This window comes from Pleurodeles waltl, chromosome 10 (genome assembly GCF_031143425.1).
Source record: "Pleurodeles waltl isolate 20211129_DDA chromosome 10, aPleWal1.hap1.20221129, whole genome shotgun sequence".
Classification (NCBI taxonomy): Eukaryota; Metazoa; Chordata; class Amphibia; order Caudata; family Salamandridae; genus Pleurodeles; species Pleurodeles waltl.
Genome location: NC_090449.1, coordinates 158,326,167 through 158,348,984, shown reverse-complemented (window position 1 = coordinate 158,348,984; position 22,818 = coordinate 158,326,167). Strand labels below are relative to the sequence as shown.

At 41.4% G+C, this 22,818-nt stretch overlaps 1 protein-coding gene across 1 annotated transcript in view; it reads right to left on the bottom strand.

Moving 5' to 3' along the window:
• The window catches only part of MYO15A (myosin XVA), a 761,224-nt gene that overhangs the window by 515,485 nt on the left and 222,921 nt on the right, over window positions 1-22,818 (bottom strand). Inside the window, exons 22-25 of the mRNA XM_069212299.1 lie at window positions 22,341-22,465; window positions 21,352-21,469; window positions 14,938-15,113; window positions 78-162 (exon numbers count right to left, since the gene is read on the bottom strand). Of these exons, the coding sequence (XP_069068400.1) occupies window positions 78-162; window positions 14,938-15,113; window positions 21,352-21,469; window positions 22,341-22,465 (504 nt within the window). The remainder of the gene's footprint in view (window positions 1-77; window positions 163-14,937; window positions 15,114-21,351; window positions 21,470-22,340; window positions 22,466-22,818) is intronic.

Genomic DNA, 22,818 nt, shown 5'->3' with positions numbered 1-22,818 from the left:
TTCAGATACGGTAATCTGTAAAAGAAAAATACATAAATAAATAAATAGAAAGAGGGATGAATAGAACTTATTCTTACCTTGAGATACCGCCTGCGGTTTATGAACATGTGCACCAAAGCCCTGAATTTCGTTAGACTCTTTTTCACATTCCTATACCGCTGCCTGCAGTGAAGGGAATCAAACAGACACCATAAAACTAAGCAAGATTGATAAATGTTGACTTCTGTACAAACAACAATCACATGATATAAATTATGCTATTTTCAGTCCTCCTAACTCCCTTGGCCTAATTAGGCTATGAGCCAGGACTCCAAATTTAGCCCATTGGTACTACTCGAGGGGATGGGTCCTAACATGATTTGTTTGCAAGGTATGGATGCCTAGAGATGTAAAATATGTGATAGCGAGTCATCACTCTTTGTCATTTGTGTGATATTATTGGATTAGCAACCATAGCTGAAAAAATAATGGTTTTCATATTTTTGATAAATAGCATACAAATTCATCATAATATGTGGAAAAATAGATCTAATTCCACCAGATTGGTTACATTCAGTATAATTTAAAAATAATCATGATTATTAATTGTAATAATAACAATATAGTCCTTAGAATAGTAACAATAAAACTTCATTGTGTTCCTCACATATTGATATAGACTACATGCATAATTTTCACTTACAATGTAAATTAATAATAGCTGTCACATCTTATATAGGCAATGTATATCATGAGTGAACATAAACACAATTTTATCATTCACATTCATCGTCATTATCTTCTTCTTCTGAATAGGGGTCATCATTCTCTGTGTCTGTTTGACTTTTACAGGCAGAAAGTCTGCAGGCAGTGCACTTGAGGTCATTTAGAAAGCAGACTTGTCGGCAATTTGCAGTTCCTAATGCAGTTGCAAGCTAGTAGATCTAACACAGCCTGAGATGTTGGCTGCCTCTCCATCCAGTCCATTAGCAGATGGTCTGCTCCCTTGTGTTTTTCCAACTTCCACCCTCTCCCAGTTGGACTAGGAGTCTGTGGATCATTCTAAAGACATCTCTTGCTTATGGCGACTTGATGATTTTCACATTTGACAAGGTTCTTCAGACAGTCCCTGCAAGGTCTAAGTTGATGACTGACTATCTCACCTTTCTTTGTTCAGAATTTGTGATAGCTCAAGTCATTCATGTGATGAACTGCAGATGTTGGTGTATACAGCAAGCACGAGAATTGCTCCAATTTGTCCATTAGTTCTTCACAGAGATCTCGTTAATCTCAGAGCACCGAAATGTTTTCCTGTGCATGTCTGTTGGCAGACAGGATTTTGAATGCACTTACTTTTCCTTTTCCCGCAAATGCGCTTACATTGTCACATCTTGTAAACGTATGGAGACCTATCACAGCTTGACAAACATTTTCACAAAGAGTTGAAGCCAATTTCCCAATGTCAATGACTTGCATGCATATTTTAGTGCCACATTTCAGAAAACAATTAGCCATGATTCTGTCATGGACTCCCAAACACATAATAAACACATCAGTATCATTTGAGCATATCATTACTGCCTCATAACCCTTATTAACACCATGTACGGCATGCAGCAACAAACAACTATCTGCTTCTTCGTGTGTACTGTTGATATTAGGTACTTCGTTGCTCACTTCAGATGTGATTTTGTAGCATTTATCTTTACAGTTCGCAAACAGTGTTTTCTTCTCAAATTTTACAAAATACTCTGGTTTCCTCCATTTGTTAACAAGAGATGCAATCAGAGTTGTTTTATTCCTTACATGGCTTACGAATTACCTCCACTGTCAGACAGTCTGGGAAGGTGAGATGCTCAGTAATTGGTGACTGAGTTCGTCCCCTCTGATTGCCCTTTCACTGTTCTTAACAGATGTCTCATTGTATGTATCAAACACAACATCAATTTGACTCCTATTTTCTTCCTGCAAAGCCATGGACTAGACAGACATAGACATAGCCACCTCACCAAAGTTTGGTTCCTCTCTTTTTACTCTCTGAACAAGAACCAGACCATCAATCAGCGTGGCTGAATTTTCAGGTATTTCCTCAGCAGTTTGTCTTTGGCAACAGACCTTCTGGAGTTGCTAAAACCCATGGGAAAGGTCCTAAGAGATGGAGAGTACAACCGCCATTTGAAGGTTCCGATTCTGTGCTGTTACAATGATTTGACCAAATAGTGCTTTGTTTGCTTTCATGATGATTGTCCTGCCATTGCTGTTCACTGCCTTCTTTTTGGGCATGTTAGTGAAGGTTTTTAATTTGTTCATTTTCATTGGGTCATGAAACTTCTTAATAGGTGGATTACTCTCAAGTCGCTCAAGTTTGAAGCCAGTATAGCACTGTTCACCTATTTCATGCACCTTTGTTTTGTCAGATACTATGGCCCTTATTATGAGTTTGGCGGGTGGCAGAGGCCGCCTGCCAAACTCGTACCCCCACATGACTGCCAGTGCAGCAGAACACCGCCTGCCCTATTTTGGCCCTATTATAAATAGTATTTCCACCCGCGGGCCCAGCTGGACACAGGGCCTTAACAATGACGCTGGCTCGTAATCGAGCCAGAGGCAATGTGGCGGTGAGGCGGATGCAGCAGCACCCGCTGCGCTTTCCACTGGCCGTAATTCGGGCAGTGGAAAGCGTGACAGGGCTGTCCATGAGGGCCCCTGCACTGCCCATGCCAAATGCATTGGCAGTGCAGGGTTCCCAGGGGGCCCGACACCCACGTTCATCCAGTCTTTCTATTGTGGTCCAAACGGCATTAAAAGGCTGGCGGATTGCATGGAGCGCCACCCTGGCAGATTACAACCGACGAGACCGCCAGGGTGTCGACTGGCGGCAATCTGGCAAGATTGGCGGTCGGACTGTGGAGGCACCACGAGGGTCAAAATGTGGCAGTCGAACCTCCTCCGCGAGTCTGGCGGTCTTAAGTAAATTTTACTTTACTGTAATTGTATTTTTTTAATAATAAAATCACACAATAATAGAAATTATGAAAACACTTCCATTTACATTAAGATGTCATGGAGTGGAGTGGTAACTCACTAAAGGCAACGAGTTATGACTTGCTATCACATATGTTCAATCTCTAGGCATCCATACCTTGCTATTAAATCATATTGGAACCCATCCCCCCAAGTGGTACCGATAACATGGTTGGCTCAAGGCCTAAATGGAAATTGGAGCAATTTGTTCTTCAAATGTGTGAAACTTATTTCAAGATCAATATGTTCAGTGTGTAAAGCTGGTATCCCTTATTAAAAACGCTATTAAATTCTTGCTATGTACCAAAAGGCATATATTACAAGTTCAGAATACTAAAAACAAGATAACAGTAGACTAGATTGTGGATAAGATTGGTATTTCATCAGGGTCTTCCTTGATCAAAAGCCGGTAGATCTTCATTGGTCCTCAGGCAAAGCACAGATATGCCAACATACCAAACTGAGTGTGGAGAAAGGAATAGGTTTTACTTATGTATCTCTATCAAACTTATCTGAAGAGAATGTGTGTTAGACGCAGAACAACCGATCAGAGACTGTCAGACATTTGATTTATTGTTGTGATTTACTGGCAAGATTTCACCACAAGTACACACACATAAGAAATCTGTTATTTCTTAAGGCTTTATTTTTAAAAACAGTTTTAATGCATAGCAGATGTAAAATATTATTGCAGATATGAGAACACTAGGTATAATCATTAATGAACACAAAACAAAAATGATAGAAGGAGGCATAAAATGATAAAAGAAAGCAAAATATTACATTGTGAAGAATCCCAGGAAACCTTTAATCATCGCTAATAAACACATTAACATCAATAGTCTGCCATTCAAAAAGGGCTCAGTATTTGATGTTTGCTACATACCTGAATTTCATATATTTTTCTAGTCCTCTGCCTGTGTGAAGAACAAGGTTACATTTTGTCTATGTGGCCACATTCTATTATCAAGTGATTGCCTTGCACTGCACAGAGGTTGCACAAAGAATTGCTCTGTTTCTGGAATCTGAAGCTTCTCTCTGCAGAGAGAGCTGGGAGTGATCATTGTTTACCATTTCTTATTAATTTGTAGAGAGAAGCATTCCCCGGTTGCGTGATGTAAGGTGAGAAGAAAAGCTTGATAATTCACTCACATATTAACTTTAAAGCCTTTCTCTAAGTATCATACAATATAGGAATATGTGCAAGAGAAGCACAATTTCAAAAAATTCACATTACATGTAGCACATATTGTTACACAATATTGAGCTAAGATGCGTTTAAGCTAATCGAGTACTGCAAATGAATAACAACTTTTCAGGCCTGAGGCCATGATGAGCAGAGTAAGCTCACAGTAGGTATGTAAATCAAAAGAAAATATGATTGTTCTGAACAATCATGAAAAAGTTATGTTCAAGGACAGGTGCACAGTGGCTTACTATGAGCCGGTCTGAAAATTATTTGAAGATCTATCTTGCTGGGACTGAATGGAGATTGACAGACCCAGGTTAGATGTGGCTAGTTTGCACTCTGTAGTTTCCTTCTGTTTGTACTTATTTTTATTTTTTTATTAAAGAAGTACAAATGTTAGTGATATATTTGAAGAAAAGGTATAACAGAAACAGAAAACAGACACAATGTGTAAAGTGGTTTTAATTATATTCTTTACCAGGGTTTTACTGCAATGTGTACACAAACTACGTCTCTCTTGTTTGATAAAATATTTCTTAGAAACATAAGATATTCAGTAAAGTTGCTGCATTGCATTATAGGTCATAGTCCACCCTACAGACAAAATAGTTATGAGTCCTGTTCAATTCTAAAACATTAAATTATGTGCAGCCAACAATACAGGAAACTGTGATATTTTTTGTTGCTTTAATTTTTTTCTTTGAAATGATCCAATTGTAGCAGCTGTTGCCAAGTGTTATTATAGCAGAACAAAGACATATCCATTAACTTTTAAAATCCAGCTGATAGCTTTGCATGAATGAATAAGTAAACAGCTGGGTATTAAAGTGAAAAAATTAACTGAAACTATGGGCCTGATTTGGAACTCAGCGGACAGGTTATTCCATCACAACGGTAACAGATATCCTGTCCACCAAAATGTATATCCCATTATGTTCTATGGGATTTAAATTTAGACGGACGGGATATCCCTCACCATTTTGATGGAGTAACCCATCAGTTGAGTTCTAAACCAGGCCCAATGTCTAGGTGGGTACATGAGGAAATATGGAACGTTGCGGATGCATCTGTGCCGCAGCTGTAACTAGCTTTTTTCCCCAATGAAAAGATTTCAAAACTTTAAAAAAAAAATCAGGTGTGTGAATTGCATTGCTGCTTTTATTAAGTAGATCCTCACAGCCTCTTTTACAAACCTATCCATCTGAAGACAGGAGGTATGTCTTTAGGTCTCCCATCACCATTAGTGATGGTGTTTATCTTCCTTACTCTCGTAGCACCAGGGAAGGGGATTTGATTGTGACATTGACAAGTTCTTAAGCTTGTCAGTTGTGTTTTTTTTCTGGGAGGTCCTTCAATGCCTTCAGGGTCATCTTGAGCATGAACTGCCAGCTTCACATTTATAGTGCTCTAGACCCCGTTTTGTTCAATACCTCTCTAACATTAGCTATTGCATTAAATAGAAATAAGCCTGATAAATGCACCTATTGTAGGCCTGCTCAAATGTTAGTAGGGTAGATGTTTTAAAAGGTTGGGGTTGCTCAAACCATTGATGAGGTGAACATTTGCAAGGCTTGACCATATTGCCTAACTAGCTGACTAGCTTACTTTCAGGGTTTCCTTTAGAGCAATCCACTGTGGCTGTTAGAAGCTAAACAACACTGGAATTTACTTGACTTTAGAAAATGTAAAGGGATGAGAGAAATGCCTGATTGCCTGCTGCGGTATGAAAGAACAATATGATACCATACATCATAAGTGACAAAAGGAGACACAGGCCCTCATTGCAAGTTGCCTGGAACGTTATCCCCTGAGGGAATGCCATTCTGGACAACTACAAGTTTTCTTATGTCTTTGGGCCCAGAAATATTAGATTCTAGACACTACGGGCCTCATTACAAGTATGGTGGTCTGACCGCCACATTACAACCCTGGAGGTTGGACCACCAGGAAACAGCCAACTCCGCCGATCTGGCGGTGGTGGAGATTCTAATCCGCCAGGGCAGTGCTGCAAACAGCGCTGCCCTGGGGATTACAACCTCGTTCTCCACCAGCTATCTCATGGCGGTTGCACCACCATGAAAAGGCTGTCGGAGAACAGGTGCAGGAGGCCAATTGGGGGCCCCTGCACTGCCCATGCACTTGACATGGGCACTGCAGGGCCACCCCTGGCCAGCACCCTCTCAATGTTCAGTGTCTGCTTTGCACCCTGCAGCTGACAGCATTGCCGCCAGCTCGATTATGAGCCGGGGACAATGCTGTAGCCTGTTTCCCACTAGGCCAGCGGGCGAAAACCTAGGTTTCTGATCGCCGACCTAGCAGGAATCAGTTCCGGCAGGGAGGTTGGCAGATAGGTGGTGGCCACCCTGTCGCGAGTTTGTCGGACAAAGTTTTTCATGCACCAAACTCATAATTGGGTCCTATATCTGGAGATTTGTGATTCGCTATGTGTCATTACAGTGCCGAGACACTGCCCATCCTCCCATTTAGCAAGGGAAGAGAAAAAGATTCTCTGTCCTCCTGCCACCTCGCTCCCCTCCACCGCACACAGGGTAAAAAAATGCCCTGCATTATATACCACCTGATCCAAGCAGGTGCATATCTGAGTGGATTTGGACTGTTATATCTCACTAGAAGGGGGATAACAAGCAGAAACTCAGTTTTCCCAGGTTCGGGTGCTATTCCCTATTCTGAAGGAATACCTCAAAATCCCCATGAACTCACAGGAAGACACCAAGGGTGGATTCGTTGTCTGACCCTGGTGTCTTGCTGCAGAGTTAACAGGGAACGTGTAATGAGGGTGTTACTGTGAAAAACTATCTCTTTTTTTCACGTTTCATGACAGAAATCTGCATTAAAAATTGCTAGAATGCTTTAAAGTGATTTCATTTAATCTGATATACTGAATGTATTAATTAAATATGATTCATATTACGGTTGTTTCAATATTGTGATATAGATTTGTTCATAGTGTTATGGCTTTGATACGCTAAGTAAATCTATATTTAACTATAAATTGCTGCTAGGCAAGGAGTGAAAGCATAAAACAATGGGACACATGTTTACAGAAACAGTGGGGGGTAATTGACAGCACATGCACCGACTAAAATATTTCTGGAAGTGAATGTCTGCTTCTATTGACCTGCCCCACCAACAGAGCCATGTTTTGCTCATCTTCCTACAACAATTCACAACAGTTATTTGCAGACATATATTATCCTTGGGTTTATTTAGGTACCCTAAATCCATATTGTTAATGTATTGCCCACCTTTAAGAAATGCTGGTACCCTGTGGCTATGATGAAAAATATTTTCAAAGCTTTTCAAACGTGCATAAAGACAATCCATGTTGGAAGACCTACACTCTCCCAACTATTTTCAGACCACCCCCATCGGCTGATGAATGGTAATGCAGCCAATAACACAGATCAATGGCCAACGAAGAGTCTGCTGCAACTGGTAATAAAAAAGAGCCTAAAGTAAGAGCACCATTTCAAGAATAAGGTTTTCTTTCTCTTGCCTCTGAATGTCTCTCACTGCCAACTTTGTATGTTAGAAATGGGGTCTCTAGTTGGCAGTGGTTTGCACTGTGTTCAAGAGGGGACCCTCACTCTAGTTAGGGTAAGGGAGTCGCACAGTGAAGATAACCCCTGCTCACCCCCTTGGTAGCTTGAATAAAGCAGTTAGGCTTATCTCAGAGGCAATGTGTAAAGTATTTATATACACACACACACACACATTAACGCAGTGAAAGCACTACAAAAGTACTCCACGCCGGTTTTGAAATATAGCCAATATTTATTTGAGTAAAACAAGACCAGAACGCCAAAAATCCAACATACACAAATAAAGATACACATTTTCACAGATTAAATCTTAGTATAGTGCTTAAAAAACAATAGCTCCAACTGGGACTATCATGGCATTTTGATGGAGTCGTTTCCACCAGTCCGACGCCACTCCTAAGGGAGTGTGGGCTGGTTACAGTGTTGCACAGACCCTGGGCACAGTACTTTGGAAAACAATGAGGAAATAAAGACGTTGCACGGAGTCAGGGAGGTGAGCCGTCGCAGGAGCTGGTGTGATGTCAGTTCCTTGTTGCTACCAAGGAGGTGAAGCGTCAGTTCCTTACTGCAAGGCAGGGGAGGTGAGCTGTCAATTCTTTATGGTTGCAGGGTAGGAGATGCGGTGTTGGTGGTGAGGCATTGGTTCCTTTCTACAAGGTAGGGTCGATGAATCCAGCAGGTCAAGATGCGAGGCACCAACTTTGCAGTGTTGCGAGCACATCACGGGCTACAGGTGCTGCGGTGGAGTCAGATCCCGGTGTCACGGACTTCGACACTAGGGACTCACACTGTTGCAAGACTTTGAAGGAGCTGTTGCAAGGTCGGGCCTGTGTTGCAGGTCATGTTTTTGGCACTCATTGGGAACCACGGCTCCGGTGCAGGCGGCGGTGCATAGTCGGACAGCAGCACCAGTTCCAAAGTCGCTCTGGAGTGAATGTGCTTAGTTTCTTCTTGGTAGCACCAGAGCTCACTTCCAAGGGCCAAGGAACTGGAATTGGCATCACTCGGCAAGTCAGGACTCTCAGCAGGAGAGCCCCAGCTCTGGCAGGTGAAGTCTTTGATGGCCCTGAGACTTCTTAACAGGAGGCAAGCTCAGTCCAAGCCCTTAGAGAACCCTTGGAAGCAGGATTTAGAAAGCCAAGTCCAGTCCTTTCACTTCCAGGACAGAAGCAGCAAGCCCCTGGCCATTGCAACAAAGCAACAAGCAAAGTGGCTGTCCTTCCTACAGCATCAAACTCTTGTTCCTGGCAGACTCTAGAAGGATTCTAACTATGTGGGGTCAGCAGTCCAGTACTTATACCCATTTCTATCTTTGAAGTAGGCAAACGTCAAAGAGAAGTCTTTGTAGTGCACAAGACCATGCCTTTCCCTGCCCTGGCCCCAGACACACTCTAGGAGGTTGGAGACTGCTTTGTGTGAGGACAGGCACAGCCCTATTCAGGTTCAAATGTCAGCTCCTCCCCCCATTCTAGCTCTGACAGACCCATCAACCTGGTGATGGGCCATCAGGATATGCAGGGCACACCTCAGCTCCCTTTGTCCGACTGGCTAGAGTGAATGCGCAAACAGCCACCTGTCATACTGACCCAGACGTGTATTCAGCAGACAGGCAGAAACACAGAATGGCTAAGCAAGAAAATGCCCACTTTCTAAAAGTGGAATTTTCAAACTCGCAATTCAAAAATCAACTTCACCAAAAGATGTATTTTTAAATTGTGAGTTGAGAGAACCAAAACTCCACATCTCTATCTGCTCCTAATGGGAAATTACACTTAAAATATATTTAGCAAGAGAGAAAACCCAGCTTAGCAGTATTTCATTATCAGGACATGTAAAACACACCAGTCCATGTCCTACCTATCAAATACACTGCACCCTGCCCATGGGGCTGCCTTGGGCCTACTTTAGCGGTGACGTACATGTAGTAAAAAGGAAGGTTTGCGCCTGGCAAGTGGGTGCACTTGCCAGGTCGATATGGCAGTTTAAAACTGCACACACAGGCCTTGGTATGGCAGGGCTGAGACAGGTTTGCATGGCTACTCATGTGGTTGGCTCAATCAGTGCTGCAGGCCCACTAGTAGCATTTGATTTACGGGCCCTGGGCACACCTGGTGCACTATACTAGGGAGTCACTAGTAAATCATATATGACAATCATAGAGAAACCAATCACCAATACATTTTAGACCAAGACCATATGCACTTTAGCACTGGTTAGCATTAGTAAAGTGCCCAGAGTGCTAAAGTAATATGATGATAAAGAATGTATTGTTTTAAGGTGGAGAAATGATGAGTTGAGTCAGATTAACTAAGCTTTGAATTCAATATACAATGAATAGTTTTGTAAAATATGAACTATATAATCTATGTGGTTGTACTTTCAGATCTCCCATTCTAAAATACCTTTCTGAAAAGCCTTAGATTGCCTTAGCTATGGTAAACTTGCCAGATGAATCCAATGCTTTTCAAAACTGAAATAAATGAAAGACACTGGATGACGGATGCCATGGTTTCCTAATTGCCTGGTACATTTCCTTTGTAGGCTAGAAAAATGAAGATCATTTTTCAGTTGGTAATAAAACAAATTAAATTATCTTCCAGTTGAGATTAAATGCGAGCAAAGCATTTGAGTGATTGAAGATTCTCTATTAATTAACATCTTCTTAAGGCTGTTTTTTGTATATAGTTCAGAAGTAGTTGCTGCTAGGGTTCCTTGAGTCTTCTTGCCCAAATCATGGTCAAAAAGAAACCTGTTGCTCATGGGACACATGCCATGTTGTAAGTAGGTAGTGTACAAAATGATGGTTTGATCAGCATCAACAACACCTGTTTGGGATTTCAATGAGGCAAAAGCAGTATGATAGTTGAACAAATCCATCAAACTAACAGGTTGGCTGTTATTTGATTATATGTTAGGATGATAACCTATTAGGAGCAATTTGCAGACATCAGTAATTAATTCACATTGGGCCAGATTTACAAGGCCATTTCGTCACTGGAGCATCACTTTAGTGATGCTCCGGTGGCGCAGTGCACCACATTTACAAGGCAGTGCTTAGCAACTTTTTGTGGCTTATTGACAGCTTGTAAATATAGGCCCGTCCGATGCAGTTTTCTGTGTCAGAGGGGTGTGCCATGGGTGGGGCTCTGGGCGTTCCACTGCATTACCCTTCGCTTTTGACACTGCCCTAGATTTCCAACAAGTCTGAAATCTGTGGCAGCACCAAAAACTAACACCACCGAAGGGGTGGCGTTAGCATGGCACAACAAAGAGGAATACTTTTATTCCTCCTCGTTTTTGCTTTTTCCATGTGTGCTGCACTCTGCAGCACACATAGAAAGAACAAAAGGGCATGGATGATTGTTTATGTGCAGGAAGGGTAAACTACCTGCATATAAACAATCATTCAATTTGGTACTTTTATGAGTACTGCATCACACATAGACGTGCCAAATTGCCATTGTAGATTGTTTATGTGCAGGAAGTAACACCCCCTTGCACATAAACAATCAATCCCCTCAACGCAGACACCCTTGCACAATTTTGCAAGTATGCCTGCGTTGAACCTGGCAGCTAAATTAAGCACAGGCACAGGGGGAAGCACAGAAGTGCACCGTATTTTAGTAAATACAGCGCATCCATGCGTTTCTAAAGTGACACAGTGCGGCACTGCAAATTGTGGCATAGGTCCGCGTTGTGTCATTTTTAGTAAATCTAGCCCATTATTTTCAAAGGTGGCATCACAAACCTGAGACTCAGCAGGTTCAAAGGTCATAACAAAGTCAAATTAAAAGAATAGAGAATTCCTCCAAATCTCCAAAAGTCAAGAGGAGCACCATTGCCACTTGCAGTAGAGTTGTGCCCTGGAAGATAACCTGTGTGCCACACAAATTACCTTTGTGTTTGACTGTGAGAGGTTTATTTGGAACCAACCTTTTAAGTTCAGAAAAGCATGGGAAGACTAGAGGATTCTGTTGTGTCCTACAACAAGAGAAACTGATCACGTTGACGATCCATTGCTGTGCAATCTACAAATATCAGAGCCACAAAGTGCTCTGCACTCTGGAGCTAATGTTTCTGAATTTTCTGAAGAATTTTGAGCATCTCTGAAACCAGAGAAAAAGCACACATGACCTTCCCAGATAAGTTGTGTTGCATATGAATACAGGTCCATTGCTTCTGGTGTGGTGAGCAGGAGGAATCTCAAGTTTTTCTCTGTAGTGCCAAAATCTAGCAAAGTCTGCAATCAATTAATAAAAAGCAGTGTGGAGGTTTAATTCATGAGGGGCAAGTGGGGCAATCTATTAATTCAAACCACAAGACACATAGGCGGTCATTACGAACACGGTGGTTCGGCCCGCCATGCTGGCAGTGGTGGCTAAAGCCGCCAGCTGGCATGGCGGGCTGAACCGCCATATAAAGAACAGGGTGACTGCTGCCAGCGGCAGCCGTCACCCACCGGCATACTCCCGCCGCAAGGCAGCCTGGCGGCGGGAGGAAACACCATCCGCCAGGGTAGCTGCACTACCCTGCGGATAATGTTTCAAATGCCGCCAGCCCTTCCCTGGCAGGATATCCCACCAGGAAAAGGGGCACCCCTAGGGGCCCCTGAACTGCCTATGCATTTTGCATGGGCAGTGCAGGGGCCCCAGTGCGGGCACCCGTCGCGCTTGTCACTGCCCGATTTACGGGCAGTGACATGCGCAATGGGTGCTGCTGCACCTGCCTCACAACAACATTGGCGGTGGCTCCTCATGGAGCCACCCTCAATGTTGCGCCCAAGTTCCCTGCCAAGCCGGCAGGCGGAGACACTGTCTTCGCCCGCCGGCCTGGCGGGAATATTATGATACAGCCGGCGGGTTTTCCAGAAGTCTGGCGGTCGATGGAAAGACCGCCAGCCCGAACATGGCTGGAATTCCCGCCGTGTTCGTAATGACCGCCAGAGTGCTTCAGCAACCATTTCTAAATATCCGTGGACCGCATACATGCAGGGCATATGTGTGTGTGGGCTTCCTGGCTTCTATACCTTCTAGCAATTCAGCCGGTTTTAGGCTAGACTTATTTTCTCTTTGGATAGGGTTGGCCTGGAATATGTAGCAAAGGTTGAGATAGAACTGTTTGTTTTCTCTGAGAGGAGCCCTTGACCATGAGGAAGTCACCCTGGATTCTGCATGAACTGTGAAAATTATGTATAGGGAGGTATAGAACGGAACTTTGTAAGGGAAATCATTTAATCTAGTAACCCACAAGACACAGCAAAAGACTAAGAAGAATGCAAACAAGGCAGTAGACACCAACTAGGGTACTTTGAGAACATGGAAAATCTACATGTGTTAATCGTTTGCCTATTTCCACTGCTGGACCAGTTTGTGATCACTTAAATCCAGTTGGAAAGGGACTAAACCAACCTTTTAACAAAATTGTGGCATGAAGTTGGTGGATCAGTGGAAAGTTTGAAGCCTAAATGTGTTGTTACCACTGGCTTAAAGATGGCTAATGTGTGTTCTGGATTGAAATATTCAACTTATCACCAAAGTATAAGGTATAGACACCAACAAACTTGATGATTGTCTTTGGGAAATGTTAATTAAACAACAGAGGAACTTGAAATTACAGTGACAGCCCAATGCCACAGTAAATCCGAGAAACCTACATGGCATTTCTTTGAAAGAGATGTGTAAACAGGTAACCTACAAATCCAATGTCCACAGCCTATAATTTGGTTGCACCACAACTTGCATTCAGGCTGAGTTTTCATTATGGTTTCAAGGCTGGTTAAGATTTTACATGCCTGGAATTAGTTGAAATAATCAGTTTAATTGGCTTCAGCAGAGGATCTTTGGAATCAAGATGTAAAATCTTCTAAATCTATGGTAAGCTTTGGTTTTACACCTTCACCTTTGAAATATTAGCTTTGGTATTTAACAGAATAAAGGCACTGAGTCCAAGGTTATACATTTGTAGAAATCCCTTCTTCCCAGACAAAGGAAGGGAATATTCTCAGGCCTTAATAAAAGCAGGGGCTTTGTTAACTGTAGCACTCATTCTGTCTTCTTGGAAATGTTGGGGAGGTAGATGTATTTTTTTGCTGAGAAACACAGTTTTGCGTTGAGAGCCTTCTGAGTATTCTTTATTTCCTGAAAGTTTGGGTAGCACTGAATGCATCAGAAATGTGTATTTTAATCCCAATTTACATTTTTGAATAGTCTCATCTGTGAAATAGAAAAGTAAGTTCCTGGGTTTAAGAGGTAGATACATATTTTATCTTGAAACTTGTTTATTGGTTAGCTTCCTCAAAAATTAATTGAATTATTGAGGCAAACAAATTGTGAGATCTGTTTACCTGACAATACAACACCATCCAATTTCATTCCACTCGTAAGTCTGTATCTAGTCACGACTCCAGTGGCATCAGCCTGTTGTGGTAGAAAGAGGATGGAGCCTAATGTAAGGATTTTTATTTCTCTTACATTAGGCATGATATTTTTTTCTTTCTTGTCCATAGTCGATTATGGTGAGACCAGAATAGGATTTAACTGCAGAAACGATAAGTGTTCAGTTCACTGCAGTTTGAAAAGCAGCTACAGCAGGCCCTTTCTGGTTCAACCATAAAAAAAACTCTTGGTCGTGAACAGACTTAAGCTAGGTTGTATTGGCCAATACTACTAAGCAATTGCTTAAAAGATAATGAAAATATTGCACTTTATTAATTTCCTGCATGAGATAAAGTGGTCCCCAGTTTGCAAACCATAACAAAGAATTTAAGCAAGCATGCAATATCCATTCCTGAAGTGCAGTGAGAGATCACACCCCAGGATCCAGCCTCATAGCACATAGAAAGGATGGACAGTGTTCACAATGGAGAAGGTAAGTCAATTCTGCAGAGGGACATACATGTGTAGTACAATTGTAGGTTAAATCATAGCATTCTAGAAGTTTCAACAAGTTACAATAAGCAAAAGCCAGCCATAGTTGTAATTTACCTAATACCTTATACCCCTGAGCCTGTTATTTATTTATTTATTTATTTATGTTTTGCTTTTTTTAGCACTTATTTGTGACAAAAAGCCTTTTCACAGCAAATAAGACACAAAACTTACCATAAGAATAAGAATATGTTTAAATGTTTTACCCTGTATCACTTAATATTCTTATTTAGGATTTTTAAAATGCATTCTCTACCTGGCAAGATATCCCCTTGCTTGAGCCTGGAGAAGGATGACTTTCTTTCTCAGTGAGTAGAAACGTCTGCGCACCAGGAAGCCACGGGCCACACGCTGCAGGGTGACTGCAGCCAGATGCAACACCCTGTCACGTTTGCTTTCCAGCTGCTGATAAAGATTCTCCTTCATGAACAGCTGGTGGAAAAGAAGAAAGGCACAAGGTTAGGCAAAGAGCATCAGACAGAGAGTGCACTCCACTTGCCAGACGATGGAATGAGTGTGTTGCTGCCAAATACTGGTGGTGAAATGCAAGAGATGGCCACCTTGGAGACTTTTGGAATGTCAACCCTGGAGTTACAACAACTGCAATAACAGTCCTGTGGCAGGAACTGTGGTAGCCACATACCAATAACATAACATATTCTACATTCTCGTCCAAGCGGTGCCCAAATGTCTCAACAGCTAAAGCACCCCACGTACACCTGATAGTCAGGTTCTAGTGGCTGGTTGAGAGAATGATGTAGCTTTCGAGCCTGGTAGACACTGGTTATCCAAGACCCTCTTATTTCAGACATGCAGAAGCAGAGGGCCACCGTTAAAGAGCATGTGCAGTCTAAAGCCCATGTAGTAGATAGAATGGTTCAGTGGCATTTTTTAGTTACTTTTTCAGAGGCCACATCTAGACAAAGAACCACTTAGGCAATCAAATGAGTTGACTAAAAAAAAGGGAATTAATTGTATGAAACACAGATAACATGTTAGATTCTACTTCATGCAAATTATGGCCTTTAAGCTTCTTTGAAGGATTCTATAAATATTACAGTTTTCTGCTTTTGGCACATGTTATTGATAAATGTGTGCTATACAGCATTCTTCTAATTTTCAGAATACAATTTTACTAGCACTTTCTGATCCTACTTCTATAAAGAAGGAACTGAAGCATTCCCCGTCTATTAACATAACCAGAAAAACCATAGTGAAATCCTTCCTAATGTTTTTAGCAACGAAACTAAGGGAATCTTAGTAAATTGATAAAGGCAGGTAGAACTATGACTGTAAAATAACCTCCATCCCCTTTAAGATCTATTTGTTCTATTATGCAACTACACTATGTACCCTTTGAAACTGTCATATAACCACTTTAGATCTTTATATACATTCATGGGGCAATTAACCCATTGGACTTCCCTTTCCTCTTAGGAAGATACACCAAGTTATTTAGATTTCTACTCATCACACAAGACTTCTAGCTCTTCAATTATTTTGATTGCCTGTCCTTAAACTTTTGCCATTCTAAAATCCATATTATTTCATGCATGGTAACTGAAACTGATCATCCTAATTTAAATTTGATTTTGGCAAAGTAACACAAATGGATACTCAAGCTACTGAGCATGTCTCTTAAGATGGCATAGAACACTGAATGATTTCCAAACAGGTGTGGGCCATGGTGTGAGCCTATTTGCCCCAGCTATATCTCCATTTTATTTGTTCCAGGCCATTTTAATATTTAGGCTTAAACTCACAAGCATGTACATTTCTAAATAAACTGTCTCTGCTATTTGCATGGGCATTTTCTAAGGTTAACCATTTATCCCTTTATGCTATTGTAATGTTTTGGTCTATGTTTATCATCTTACCCAGTATTACATCATCAGCAGAGATATAATCATTGTCACTCACACACAGCTCTGAACAGTCAAAGACCTAGGGCCAAAACTAAACAACAGGGCCAAAGTCCAACATTGAGGACCTCAACTGCTTACTGTGCATTACACAGTTCAATGCCACCAACCTCTAAAGAATAGTCTTATCCCAGTGTCTAATCTGGTTTCACCTTTGATCTCTTCTTATAGATCTATATCAATGTTAAATATTGAAACTAAGGTCCTAGCTAGACTGTTGGCAAACTGCCTCCATACAGTAATAGAAATAGAGGTCTACTCAGACCAATCCAGTATAGAGGAGTACCAGCCTCGTTGTACAATGACCATATGGCTCCATGCAGTACAGGTGGAATGTTTCCAAACCAGTAGTCATTCTCACTTTAGAAGCAGCCAAAGCTTCTGATTTGATTAAATGGCAATAACATTCTGGTCATTGTTAAATTGATGGTGTTGGAACTTATTTCATGTCCTGGATGAGACTGTTGTATGTGCCAACTATGGCTACACTAAGGTTGAATGGAGTATTATCCAAAACCTTCACTATGAGACAAGGAAAATCCCTCCTTACTTTGGCTGGCTGTGGTATTGTTAGCATACGGAGACAGCATGCGGAGACAGGAAGCATGTATTAATCAGAGTGATTTTTCATGGGACAAATTAAGGCATACCTATTGATTCAATCCTGTCCATCTTTTTCATTGCATTTACTTATAAGTAAACTGAGAACATTACATGAGAAAATCCCATCTAACTGACACGGAATGATGTGCCTTTATGTGGAACAATTGAAACATGAGACAGGGGTCATACCAACAACATAGATATACAAAATGGCAAAAGCCCACCAAAGCCATGATGAGCCATGCGCAACATGAGTGGAGTCGAGGACTAGAACAAAGGGGTCTCTGGCTGTGCCTGTAAGTGTGCTTGTCACCTTTAGAGAGATGCAACCGGTCAGGTGTCTCTTGTTCTCTCAATACTGTTGAGCGGCAGTCTGTTTGGTGTATCTTGCATTGCCTGTCCCCCTCTGAGTACTGATACCCCTCATCAGTCGAGTCATGTGTGATTTGAGAAAGATTTTGCATTATTTTTGCCCAACGCGTAATTTCATTCAGTGCTTTATTGTCTGCCATGCTGTGTGTGTGGGCACTCTTAGTGAGATCCAGTGGTTTGCTATATGCCTCTTCCCCAGTGCCAATCCCAGGGCTGGAAATTTGTGTGGCATTGTGTGCCCTGCTCAGCTGCAGCAGGAGTCCATAAAAACACTGCTTTGCTGTAGCGGTTATCAACACGTCAGTCATCCATCTCAAGGTCGCAACAACCTCCTCCCAATACCTCTGCACCTGCTCACGTTCCTTGAGCATGTGGATGAAGGTTGCACTGTCAGTGCCGCATGTACGACACAATGGAGGGTGCAGTGGGTAGATTTTGTGAATCTTCACTATAGTACCTGAAATGTGTCAATTTAAACCTTGGATTGCTAGTTATTGTTTGGAATAATTCACAGGCAGACGCCGATTCCTTATTTGTAGGAATTTCCCTAGGTCCTCCTCTCATCTCATCTGAAGCACCATTGGTTCCTTTCAGGGTTTGTACAATCTGGATATTAAGTGATGCCCCCACCTTCTAATATTGTTGCAAGTGTGACTGACATGTTAGGTGTGTTCAGGACCAACACCATCCAGACCTCTCTGGCAGTTTAACTCAGTTTTTCAAATTGCAGGAATTGGCCCCGGCCTACCCTAACTGTTACACAGGCATCAGCATAGATTATGAACACATCAGCTGGATGTAGGTCACACAGAGTGGTACAGTCACTCTCCCGCCAGCAGTCCAAGGACATAACTCATTCTATATCTCTGAATTGCTTTATCCATTCCAGTTTTAATGCCCTGGAGAACTGCAGTCTGCACAGCATCCTTGAGACCACTAGTTCTCATGTTTCCGTCGCCCTCTAGATTACTGATCGGAGTCTGTTGGTTTCCTCGAACCCCTGCATCAAGTAGCAGAGTAGCATTCCCGATTTCACTGCACCAGGCAACAATGTATTTTCCCAGTTGGCCCCTTCCCCACACCAATGTGCAGTGTGTTGGAGATGTGCCCCTAAGTCATACATTTCTAGGTTTGGGAGCCCAAGAACACTCTCCTCTTTGTCCCTTCTAACATGCACTTGTCACACCCTGCTCCTCTTGTTGTCCCAGATTGGGGAAATTAACAGTGCATTCAGCTTCTTAAAGTCTGGCGTGGGATGAGATATATGGAGTTCTGCAGTGTATACAGGCAACGGGGAGAAAAACCCTACCCATAACTGATATAGGGAGTTTACTCTAGAATCCAGCCGACTACTCCAATCCCGTAAGTACCTAGTCCATGTTGAAGGTGTATTTTTGGTCCCAATCCTGTATATCTTTAAGATATTTGGTGCATATTCTGGGTTCTACAAAAAATGGTGCAAGTTTGTCTCGTAGTCACAGGCATCCTGAGGACCACAACCCGGAAGCACCTACCTCTCAGGAATAGAAAACATTAATTTTACATAACGTAGTATGTATATGTATTACATGAACAGAGAGGGCTTCTTTGAACAAAAACCTGTAACAGGCAATGAACAAATGAAAACATGGTGAATAGCACTTTTGATCTGTGGCTCTCTAGATCCTGAATGTGCAACACCATAAAATGACTGTACTCCCAACATTTCAGCATGCATCTACTCCTCAGCACACCCTACTGGGTACCAGTGGATTTATTTTGTTTAAAAAAGTTGATGTACATCTGCGCACTGGATTTTCGAACTGAGGTTTTCCTGAGAAATATACCAGAGTCTGAATGTCTAGCGACCAGGGCTATTTTGGTGAAGGGCATTGAAGACCGATGGAAGTATGCATTATATATTGAGGATATTGGCTGCAATTGAAATCATTGCAAAAACAATAATATAACGTGACCCCGCTGCAAACTATTTCTGCAGCTTCTGGAGTTCTGAATCAATCGTTTTAGAGGCTTTAACAATGGGTTGCAGACATCTAAGTAAGATCATCAGTTGTCCTAGCAATAGTTGTACTTTCTTCCCTCCAAAATGGCTCAGTTTAGGATGGTTATATTTACCTGCATGTTGCCTATCTGCGTGTATTAATGAGGTTAATTTAGTTTCAAAGCTAAAAGTAGGCAGCTAATTTACATTGCTTTTTATCTTGTATACCATCAGTCAATTTTTGTTTATTCAGTTCTCTGCCACATCGACGACTGCATTCAAAGGGTATCCTTTTCCAAATTATAGCATGGATGTATGATAACTTGAGCACTGTCCACCTATATCTGGAAAGTTAGCCTACAATGAAGGTGCTCACGTGGAATCACATCCAAAGGAGGTGCCAAAAACTCCCAGCACTTTACCTGGGAGGATGCAAACTAAGAGAATTTGTTTTCACTTCAGTGAAAGACTCTAGATTCCCTAGTAAAATGGAATGGTCACTCATATTGTAGGCAGAGGACAGATTTAGCAACAACAATACAGTAGTAATGACTGTGACGACTAGCTCTAGCAACCATTCCTCAACAACAAGAATGAACCATTTTGCAACTTGTCCTAGCTTGAAGCCGGACCTCAAATCTCCCAGTAGTTTGAGATTAAAGGTAGTTTGCAGTTTGGGAAGTACAACTTTCTCTAGAATTTTTGACAAGCAAGGATCACCTGCTATATGCCAAAGACTGGGTGAGTTCTTGGGGTGCAGACTTGTTTTTTGCAACAAAAAGAGCAACTGGTATTAATTAAAGACATTTGGTATAAATGGTTCTGAACTTCTGAGATTTATAACTGTGGCAAGTGAAAGCTTGTAAGGTTTTACTATAAATATTATTATAATTATTTGGCAGTGATGGACTAAGCACTGGGTAATATTTATACCATCCAGCTTCTTTTAAGTAGTTGGCTTCAGTTTAAGAAAGAGTAATACTGTGTTGCCTACTTAACAGGGAGCAGAAATGTCTCTACTATAGTAGTTTCATGTTGCATTTATGATTATTAGTTTACTAGCCATGTTTTAACCTTGTTTAGGACAATATTTGGAATTTTCTTTGGTATCAATCTTTTGTTTTTGGCAGGTACTAACATTAGTAATTTTCTTTAGAATCTGACATATTTCTTTGGTACAGTTGTTGTCCTTTACTATATATCTTGTAAAAATTTATTTTTGGGGAGTTCCATGTTTTTTCTATGTTTTCCCTAAGTTCATCCAAGGTTATATTTGTACTATTTAGTGGTGGCTGTTCTGAGCTTAGTTTCCGTTTCTCCAAGATCCCTAGTGAACCACTTCTGGGAAGCCTTCCGGTCCTCAACCTCCATTTCCCACATCAGAACATTGGGAGACATAAAGTCAAATTTAGTTGAACTCAACCCAATGAATTATCACATCTGAAAGCACTAGTTAGCAATTTGCAACAGCGAAGGCTTGAAAAAGTGTGCCTTCTTCCTGACTTTGGGTCAAATAGTAACCCTAAAATGTGTTTAAGGCTTTGCACACAAACTTGAATATGCAAAGAGATAGGAAGGTAGGCAGACAGGTACAAATGTGAACTATAAATGTCACACAGGACAACCTTGCATAATACTTCTGATCATAGCAATGACAGAAAAATGCCCTTTGGGCTTTATTATCCAAAATGTTTACTTATTCAATCAACCTGACCATGGCTAGGTAATAGTTACATATGAATATTCTGTACTGGGGACGACAAGTGAGAGCAGTATTACTCATGGAACCTACCTTGGTGGATCCAATGGAGTACATTGTGTCAGTAACTGGGCAAATCTTCTTGAGCACAGAGACACAGTTCTCACCGTCTGTAGGAATGTTCTGACTTAGTCCTAAAACACACTTGTACCTGAGGAGCAATGAAGAATAAGGAATAGTGCAAGTTCATAAGGACTATAGATTCAAAGATGAGACAAAGACACTCATAATCAGGGGCATAACTTTCATTAATACAGCAGATGAGTCCCTGGCAGATCATGGGCTACAGAGGCCCATTGCACCCCATTTATGGCAGTCGTTTGTTAAGAAACAAGAGGCAAAAGAGCCAATTTTCCTTCTTTGCATGAGGCATCAACACACCCCGGTTCGACACAGCATGTGTTGCCCTCATGCTGTATTACTCTCAGGAGACTTCCCTAGGAATCTATGGCACTATAAGGACTGAAGTAGAGTCCTCAAACAGTGAACCCTTTCAACCTGAAAAAAGTGTGTCAAAAAACTGACAGAAATTGTCGCAAATTCAAGAGGGTAAAATGTCAGAAGGTAAACTGCAAAAATATCTTCTGGAGAAACAAAAACCCAACCCATAAACAAAGATTACCAAAATCTTGACGGTACATAAGTGCCTTCATAAAATACTTATAACCTGAATCTAAACACTTTCTTCAAATTTCGATAACTAATACATGTGTAAACACTGAATTTGACTGGATTAAGGAATTAAAAACAATTTGAAATTACATTTTTATGGTAAAGATTTTAAAAATCTATATTTGGGAGTCTACAGGTTTGTGAAAGATGTTTTGCCATCTATGTGTTCAAATGAAAGGTATCTGGAAACCATGAGCAGGCAAATCTATTAGGAGCATGAACCACAGTGGGTAGTGCTGCATTTTAATTTCCATAGCAGTGTCAATTAATGTGTAATAATTTATGTGCCATGAATTCTCAGGATTATGTAGAATAGGAAGACACTCCTTTAGGTGGTTGCTTCTGATTACCTGCTGATGAAGACATGGAATGGGATGCGGACTGGGTAACCCTCTTTACGGATCCGAATGGTTTCAAGAATCCCTGAATATTTGAGCTGCCCACCGACGACATCCATCTCAAACAAGCCAGGTTCCTAAGCAGAGAGGAATATCACTGCTTACTGTAAAATCATCTTTATTAGCAACTTCATTTTAATTTGAGACCTAGGCTCCTCTGAAATGAGCATAGTAATGGTTTACAAGGGATCATGAGAACAATAATATTCCAAAACATACAACCGAAAAGAGTTAGATAGCATTTAAGTATACTCAAAATGCCACAATACAGTTACATAGGAAACGTGCATGCTAGAGGAATATACCATACTACACTAGATTTTTCCAGTTTATAAATAGTAGTTTAACCCATTTACTGCTATGTACATATTGTTTCATCAGGCGTCAGTATCAACCATGTCGTACTGACCTCAACATCACCCCACTTGGC